At 43.3% G+C, this 9,378-nt stretch overlaps 1 protein-coding gene across 1 annotated transcript in view; it reads left to right on the top strand.

The window, feature by feature from the left end:
• Nucleotides 1–9,378, top strand: part of LOC130580843 (methylated-DNA--protein-cysteine methyltransferase-like) — a 115,682-nt gene that overhangs the window by 7,393 nt on the left and 98,911 nt on the right. The window contains exon 2 of the mRNA XM_057378598.1: nucleotides 3,354–3,493. Coding sequence (XP_057234581.1) covers nucleotides 3,354–3,493 — 140 coding nt within the window. The remainder of the gene's footprint in view (nucleotides 1–3,353; nucleotides 3,494–9,378) is intronic.

A 9,378-nucleotide genomic window follows, 5' to 3' on the forward strand; every position in this document is an offset into this window, starting at 1 on the left:
TGGAAAATCTCCTGTGGCTTTGGGGTGGGATCTGCAGGAGTGATTTCTGTGCTGGGAAAGAGCAAAATCCAGCCCTTCCAAATGGGCAGCAGTGGCTTGGCTGGAAATGGTGGAAWTGGTGGAAAYAGGACCATTTTGGGGTCTGAGGGAAGGCAAGGGAAATAGGGGCAGGAATTGTAATGCAATTTCCTGCTGCTGGTTGTATTTGAGCTCAATTAACTCTTTCTGTTAATCTGGAAAGGATSAAGAGACCCCTTTCTTGGAGGAACTGGGCCATCTCCCTGATTAATGCAGGACTCCCTTGATTTAAAAAAAATCCAATTGCAGGATGTGTGAGGGCACATTCCATTTGCAAGCTGAATATGTTATTTTTTGCCTCCATTCTCAGAAATATTTCAGGGGAGAAAAAAAAAAATTCCTGAGGACTTCCATGCCGTAGCCTAATGGAAATCCCCCGTTAAATCAGATGCAGAGGGGATTATTGTTAATATTTTTGATATGGTGTGGTGGGTTTGTATTGTTAAAGGAAATGGAAAAAGCTGTGGAGGGAGATCCATCCCAGATAGGGCTCTGATGGGAAGGATTCAGGGCTCCATAATTCTGAAAGGAAAAACGTGGTTTGCTCTCTGGACTTTTCTGGAAAACACTCCTTGTTTTCTGGGAGAACATGGAGCATGGAAATGCTTTGCTATAGATTTTATTTAAAAAAAAAAATTCTTGTTTATCCTCGAGATTTCTCTGCATTTTTTATTTCTCTGTTTCCCATTGTGGATGTGAATTGGATTCTAGGGTGTCAGGCCAATGTCCAGTGGAATTTCAGGGCTGTTAGAAGCAGTAGAACATAGAAATATTTGAATTCTTTACTGTGAAACACGGTTAATGCAAATTTAAATAAATTTACAATCTTCCWSTTTTCTGTAGTCTGGTGAGGCARATTTACAAATACTGCACCTACAATTTTATTTCTTTGGGAAAACTCCAGAGTGTAGCAGAAGATTTTTCCTCTCTAAAAGTTCCAATTTTTTCTACCTAATGGCAAAATTACAAGATATGTTGGTACAGATTTGTAGGTGTTCAAGTGGAAGGGAGAATGAAGATGGAGGTTGTGCAAGAGCTGATCCAAATTGTTCCAATTTTTCATAAATCACAAATGTTTTCAGTAGGAAGGGACCTTAAAGCCCACCCAGAGGACAGGGACACCTTCCACTGTCCCAGGGTGCTCCAAGCCCCATCCAGGCTGACTCTGGACACAGAGAAATAAAAATAAATCCAGGACACCTTGTTGAGCTCTGAGTGTTGCAGGAAACCCCATGAGCTTCAACAGATCAAGGTCAAAGTCCTCACCTGGAGGGACAGGACCCAGGGAATGGCTTCAAACTGCCATAGGGCAGAGGTGGTTGGGATTTTGGGAATAAATTGTTGCCTGGGAGGGTGGGGAGGGGCTGGGATGGAATTCCCAGAGAAGCTGTGGCTGCCCCTGGATCCCTTTGAGTGCCCAAGGCCAGGCTGGACATTGGGGCTGGGAGCAGCCTGGGACAGTGGGAGGTGTGGGAATAAATGAGCTTTAAGGTCCCTTCCATCCTAAACAGTTGTAGGATTGCTAGGATGTAGTTGTGCTTTGCTGCTGGAGTTGCTTTTTGCTGCCTCCCAACAAGTTCTTGTTCCCTTTTTTTCCCAGTTTCTCATGAGTTGARCTCTTTMRGMAGAGGATTTTTCCCARTTTCTCATGAGTTAAACTCTTTRGGCAGATTTTTTCCYGGTTTCCCATTAGTTGAGTTCTTTGGGCAGAGGATTTTTCCCACTTTACCATGAGCTGAGCTTTTTGGGCAGAGGATTTTTCCCAGTTWTTCATGAGTTRAACTCTTTGGGCAGAGGATTTTTCCTCCTTTCCCACAAGTTGAGCTCTTTAGCCGAGGATTTTTTCCCCTTTCCCATTAGTTGAGTTCTTTGGGCAGAGGATTTTTCCCAGTTTCTCATGAGTTAAACTCTTTGGGCAGAGGATTTTTCCCCCTTTCCCACAATTTGAGCTCTTTGGGCAGAGGATTTTTCCCACTTTTCAATGAGTTGAGCTTTTTGGGCAGAGGATTTTTCGCACTTTCCCATGAGCTGAGCTCTTTGGGCAGAGGATTTTTCCCAGTTTCTCATGAGTTAAACTCTTTGGGCAGAGGATTTTTCCCCCTTTCCCACAAGTTGAGTTCTTTGGGCAGAGGATTTTTCCCCCTTTCCCACAAGTTGAGTTCTTTGGGCAGAGGATTTTTCCCCCTTTCCCACAAGTTGAGCTCTTTAGCAGAGGATTTTTCCCACTTTCCCATGAGCTGAGCTCTTTGGGCAGAGGATTTGTTGCCCTGGCAGTGCTCTGGAGCAGAGCTTTGGTGTCCCACAACCCTTGTGGTGTTGTTCCTGCCCTGCAGCCATGGACAAACCAAACCATAAACACAACTCAAGCCTGGGRTGGGTTTTTTTCAGCCAGGATGGATTTGACAAGTCTGTTATTGTTGCTCTTGTCCAGTATTGAGAAATCCTTGGCAGCTGTTCCCAGCTACATCCTATCAGTAATCGTAAAACCAGACTGGTAACAATGGGAATAAAAATATGCTGCTTTTTCCTAAGGAATGATGGATTTTTTTCATATGTTTTCTTTTCCAGCAGACATTTTCTATTTGTGTTCCAGCTGTTATTTGCATAACACTKCTGCTCTAAACCACTGAATGTACTTTGTTGTCACAACAATCCTGTTTTAAATAAGTGTCAGGACACATTTAGTTTTAGCTGATAAACCACGCACAAAACTGCTGCTGTTTCAGATTTTTATGAAGATCACTGTGCTGCTGGTTATTTTTTTTTTTTTTTGAGACTTTGATTTAGGTGCTGACTTCTAAAGATGAACCATTTAAAGTTAGAATTTTGMAAGTGAAAGCCACAGTTGAGGAAACTCGAAATTTGCTTTTTTCTTGCTGTTTTCAAATTGCTTTGGAAACAACAGTCTTYCCGTTTTCTGTATTTAGCAGCCTGGTGAGATTTACAAATACTGYACCTACAATTTTATTTCTTTGGGAAAATTCTAGAGGATGGCAGGAGACTTTTCCTTTCTAAAATACCTATTTTTTTTTTCCTAATGGCAGAATTATAAGATATTTTGGCACACATATGTAGGTGTTCAAGTGGAAGGGGAGAGTGAAGGTGGAGGTTGTGCAAGAGCTGATCCAAATGGTTCAAATTTTTCATAAATCACAAATGGTTTGGGTTAGAAGGGACCAGTGCCACCCCAATTTTCAAATTGCTTTTGCAAACGCCTCAGATGTGTATTTTGGTGAGAATTGGTGCAGTTCAAGCGGATTTTCTCTTTGTGGCAGGTGAACTCCAAGCGGGTTGGATCCCCGTGCCGGGAGCATCGCGTGGTTCTGCTCAGCCCCGTGGGGAAGATCGAGATCTGGGGCTGTGACAGAGGYGTCCACGAGATCAAACTGCCYCAAATGAGYGCCCTGCCCAGCGGGTGAGTCCCTKTCCTGCCCACCTTCAGCTCCYTTTGTRCTGGGAAGGACATTCAGAACATCCCAGAACTCTCTTGGTTCCCCAGTCCAACTGGGAGCTCTGTGTTCACTCCCAAGAGGGGCAGGAGGAGCCTCCTCAGGACTCCAAAATGCATCAATTCCTCCGCTGCATCCAAAATATTCTCAAAGAAACATTTTAAACTTTTTAACTCTTTATGTAAGTTTTGAGAGAACCTCCTGCCTCCCTAATTTTTGACACATTGAGGGGTAAAATCTTGTGTACGTCACAAATCTTGCAGGTTGGTTTTGGCCTCTTGGGTTTTTTTTTGGGGAGTTTTTTTTTTTGTTTGTTTGTGTTCTTTTTAGTTTTTTGGGGGTGGGATTTTTTGGGTCTTTTTTTGGTTTTTTTGGGTTTATTTGTATTGTTTTTGTTTTGGTTTGGTTTGGTTTGGTTTGGTTTTTTGGTTTTGTTTTGTTTTTTCTTTTAGTGGTTTTTTTTTTGTGTAGTTCGGTTTTTTCTTTGTTTTTTTTTTTTTAAATCTAAGTTCCAGCAGGTAGAACCAGGACTGAGTGATTGTTCTAATTACTCTGTAGTACCTGTGAGAGCTGCAATTGTTTTTCCAGCAAAGTTCTTGAGGAGTTCAGAGCATTTTCCCCATGGCAGTGGAGATCCTGTCTCCCATGCAGGTTGAGGAGGCACCAGTGCATTTTCCTGTTTGTTGTGTTCAGTCTGCTGGAGCCCATCTGTCCTGCTCAGATCTCTGATTTTTCTTTATTTGTGAGGAAATGCTCAGTGACATTTTTAGAAGGAACATTGAATTCATTCAGAATTAGATGCTGCATTTCTAGGCCAAATTCCTTTGCCAAAATCAAGACTTCTTAGACTATCTCAGATTTCTTTAGGACTGTTTTCTCAGCTGGGTTTAGTTATTAAACTCCACTTTTCCACAGAATGTTACATCAATGCTGTTACTGACAAGACTCAAACAGGTTTGGCTTCCTTCTCTCAGATTTGTCTTTTTCCAATCCTGAAATTCCCCATGGATTTGTAGAATTTCTGTTTTCCTGTTTTATTCTCCTTGTAACTGGGATGGGTGTGAAATCAATCAGGAATTTGAAACATAATGTGTGTTGTGTTTGGAAGATGGTTTTGCCTCCCATATTAAAATTTCCCAAGCCTCTGAATTTTACAGTTTTGCCAACTTTAGTGCWCTATTCCATTGTTCCATTCGAGGCTCTGTCACTCAGGAATGACTCAGAARTGAAAGGCAAGAAGAGTATTTTTATGATTGCTTTCAGAATTTAAATCTGAGGAAGAAAGGTGSGACTTCCTTTTGTCTTTAACCCTGATAAAGTTCTAAAAATTTTAAAGCCATGTGTAAATGTTTGTGCTGGARTATAACATTTAATCTCTTCTCCTCATCACTAGTGAATAGTTGTTAAATCTGGCCTCATTATTTTCGACAGACTAAAATAAAAACAAAGCAGTGCCTGGTGTTTCTCCTGACTGGCTAATAAATGCCATGGCAAGAACATTGGGTGGGAAAAAAAAAAAAATAAGAAACATAAAAATTGATTTTAATGGACCCCTGTCAGGGAGAACCATAATGAGCACGAGTCTGGTAATAAATATTGGTATTCTGCTCCACATTGCTTGAGACTTCGTATGTAACAATCAATAGAGATTTTAGGGGTTTTTAACAACAAAAATAAGTAAACCTTTGAAATATATAAATACTTAAGACTTGCAATCTGTCAGGCAAAGCTGGTAGTTGGAGAGCAATCTGATAAGAGGCGCTGGTTAATGGCATAATGGCTTTGTGGGGATCGCGCTCTGTTTTACAGCTTGTAAAACGCTGCGCAATTAATCACCTGAGATTACAGCTCCTCACTGATGGCTCCCCTTAAAACTTCACAGCACCGCCTGAAACCGAGCCTAAAAGAGAGGCAGCAAAGGAAAAACCAGCTCCAGCGTGCTTGAAAGGAGGGGATCTGTTAATGAGATGAAAGGGATTGTGATAACCCGGGGTTTGAAAGTCCAAACATGGCACAGGGGGTGGGTTCTGTTTGGAGAGGAGGAATCTTTATCCAGGCTCTGAAATCTGTGATGGGAATGATTCYTGGGATGATTCCTGGGARTGAAGGGGCTTGGAGCAGCYTGGGATRGTGGRARGRGCACAGGGTGGGGTTGGATGGGCTTTAAGGATCCCAAAGTTTGGGATTCTGGGATCAGGATGCCCTGATCCAAACAGGTCCCTGAAGGTTTGACATCTTCATCTGGAATAATTTATGTTTCTAAGAACTTCAGCTTCATATTTAAAAAAAAAAAAACCCAAAGAATATATAAGTTGTATATGAATATAATATATACATATGTAACAGTTATTATATATAGCATATAATAATAGTGTATAATATATAACATATATTAAATATATGTAACACATAACACATAATATATAATATATTATATAAAATATATAATACATAATAGATGATAATAGATAATATATAGGAGATAATATATAGGAGATAATATATAGTATATATAGTATATAATATATAGTATATACTATATAACATATAGTATATAATATATAATATTATATATATAGTATATGATATTTGGGAGGCTGCAGAGTTGGGTGGTTCCTGCAGGTTTRGGAAGGAATTTGGGCAGCCTGGAGTGCTGTGGTGTTGTTTGAGTGCCCAAACCTGAATTTCCCTGGTGCTGTAGGAACACACCCAGCCTTTTTTCATGCTCCTGCAGCAGCAGTGGGATCCCATCTGCCCCCTGTGCTCCCTGCASGTTATTTGCAGTTTCTTTTAGGGTTTCATTTCCATCCATCTTCCCAACAGAGAGGAGAGAAGGAGGAACAAGGAGCCAGTTTGGCCCTTCCTGTGTTAGTGATCTAAACCTTTTTGTGTGATTCTGCAGTTCAAGGTGTTTGCCAGGGTTCTAATCCATCTCTGCCTCTGTCATGCTCTCAGGGTGTTTTGGGATTGTCCAGTTTTGGGATTGTCCAGGATCTTGGTTCGAGCAGGTTCCCAGCTCTCAGAGATGGAAGGAAAGTCTCATGTTCATACCCAGGCACGGGCACAGCAGCACAGGGAGCCTGACAAGAGCCAAGAACAATAACTTGGAGAGGTGTGGAGCACTCTGCTCATCTCTGAGGTCTTCAATCATCGCCAGTGGTGATGGTTTAAATGTCAACTTTGCTAACTGTTTCATTCCTCATCCCGTAAAATTTACTGGGAGTGATAGCTCACTTTGATGCCACAAGTGGGAGGCATTTGGGAGAGTGCCACTCCTCTTTTCCAGTGAGCATCCACCAGGGCTGAGGAACTGAGTGGAGCTCAGGGGTGCAGTAAAAACCCACTGAAGGAGGTGGGGGTGTGGCTGCTCTGCTGCTCTGAGTGGATTCCTGGTTTTCCTGGAGCATTGATGGGACGTGGGTGAGCACAGGATTGTTGGCATTGTGGTTTGGAAGAGGCTTCACTCTTCCTCCTTCCCTTCCTCCTTGAAATGATGGTGCAGCCACAGAGATTTTCTGTTCAAAATGGTGCAGGATAAAACCTGGACGAGCCAGAGAGCCTTATGGAGTGAAGAAGTTGCCAGTTTTCTTAGTTCCTGGTTCTTCAGAGTGATGCTTGTTCAAACCCACCCCCAAATTTCAGCCTTTAACCCCTCCAGTGCTGACAGCTTTGCTTTTCCTACTGATGAGCAAAGTGAGAGCCTGTTTGTGGAGCAGTCACCAGAACAAGATCACTCTCACATTTGTTTCTCTTTCAAAACCTTTCATTTCTGGATATCTTTTTAACTTGTGGCACGGAGCTCTCACAAATCTCATTGAGTTTCCTGCCACTTGTCTTGGAAACAGAACATGCAGATGCCTGGGTAATAGGGAGATGATRCTTGTTACTCCAAATGACTTCAAAATAACAGGGAAGTATATTTAAAAAAAAAAACAGGAAAGAAAGGAAAAAAGAAATATTGCCTTCTCTGGTAGAAGTCTGTACAAATATCCAGGCATCAATCTTTATTTCGGCAGATTCAATGGATGTGGCAGGAAGAGTTATTATATAGCATAGTCCTCCTTTTATTAAAAATAAACTGGGCTAGGGTTTTTCATAGTTTCTTGAGGAGATGCTATGGATTGTTTATGCAGCATCAAGCTAAGAAAACTTTTTATTGGAAGCGGTGTTGCCAAAACTTAAACAAAACAACTTCTGCGTGTTTTTAGTGTTGGCCAGACGTGCAGTACAGCTCAGAGATGTGATTTCACAAGTGGTTTGTGGGCAAAGTTTTGCTGTCAGGTCTGGCTGGTGACTTTAATTCTGCTTGATTAGCAAAACCCACGTTCCTCTCTCTCTTAAGCTGAGGAGAATCTTGAGYAACTCCACTCCAATCAATAGTGGACTTTAGCTGTGCTATTTTTCCTGACAGCACGGCTGTGTTTCTATTTTCTGTCAAAGGCAGCGTTGCAGGATTCAAACAGGAGTGGGTTTTGAGAGTCTTYACTTGTGGTTTTTCTCCAGGAGAGCTGGAGAGGGACTGGGGACAAAGGATGGAGGGACAGGAGCCAGGGAATGGCTCCCAGTGCCAGAGGGCAGGGATGGATGGGATTTTGGGCAGGAATTGTTCCCTGTAGGGTGGGCAGCCCTGGCACAGGGTGCCCAGAGAAGCTGTGGCTGCCCCTGGATCCCTTTGAGTGCCCAAGGCCAGGCTGGACATTGGGGCTGGGAGCAGCCTGGGACAGTGGGAGGTGTCCCTGCCATGGCTGGGGTGGGAGATAAATCAGTTTTGAGGTCCCTCCCAACCCAAACCATTCCCTGATTCCTGATCCCATCCCTGCTCTGATATTTCCATCCCTGGGATGTTCCCAGCACCACCAGCCCCATTCCAGGGTGCAGAACACGAAGCTCTGCAGCTCATCTGGGCTGGGTTTGGAGCCCTCCATGGCTGGCCAGGCCTCCTCCCCCAGGATGTGTTACAACCCCCCAGTGATCACATTTTACAGGGCTGATATTTTAAAACAGCAAAAACAACAACCAACTCTATTAGATAATATAACTTGTGCAGACACCAGCTTGAAAACACCACAAATACGACTTTTTTTTTTTTTTCYTAGTGTGGAAGATGTAGAGCTGTAATAGTGCTGAAAAATTATTCCACCACAGAGGAGTGTGAGAATTTGTCTATGCAGCATCACCTCCTCAAGACATTTCTGAGCAGATAAATCCATTCCTGCTGCCCTGCCCTGTGCTGTGCCCCATCCACAGTGCCTGGTGTATCCTTACAGTGCCAGGAGGAATTGGGGCCAGCAGTGGAACCTGCCCACTGCTCGTGCCAGAGGCAGATTAATGCACTGGAGCGTTTTCCCATTGCAAATCCTCGCTGTAAGGATGGCAAAATGGGCTGCATAATGACATGGATTATGTTTCTATTATGGACCAGAATTAGTGGGGGTTTTAAGTATTGCAACTCTTCACCTTGGGTGCCTTCCCTGACTTCTGTGGTCCTCGAAAAATTTCCGATGCRTAGATAATGCTGGGAATAATTAAAAACCAGAGAGGAGTTTTGGGATTGAACAGAGAGCTGTGAGCACAGACAGCTGGGGCTGGATATCAGGATTAGGGTTTGGGTTCCTGCAGAATGGACCCACAGGAGGGTTTTACTGACGAGTGTCTGTGACAGACCTGGAGAGCCCTGGCTGTCGGGGGAACCAGCACTGATGGGGTTTGTGGGATCCCAGAATGGTTTGGGTGGGAAGGGACCTTAAAGATTTTCTAGTGCCACCCCTGCCATGGCAGGGACACCTCCCACTGTCCCAGGCTGCTCCCAGCCCCAATGTCCAGCCTGGCCTTGGGCACTCAAAGGGATCCA

Source organism: Malurus melanocephalus, unplaced genomic scaffold, assembly GCF_030028575.1.
Source record: "Malurus melanocephalus ecotype Western Australia unplaced genomic scaffold, MMel_1.1 scaffold_366, whole genome shotgun sequence".
In the NCBI taxonomy this organism is placed as follows: domain Eukaryota; kingdom Metazoa; phylum Chordata; class Aves; order Passeriformes; family Maluridae; genus Malurus; species Malurus melanocephalus.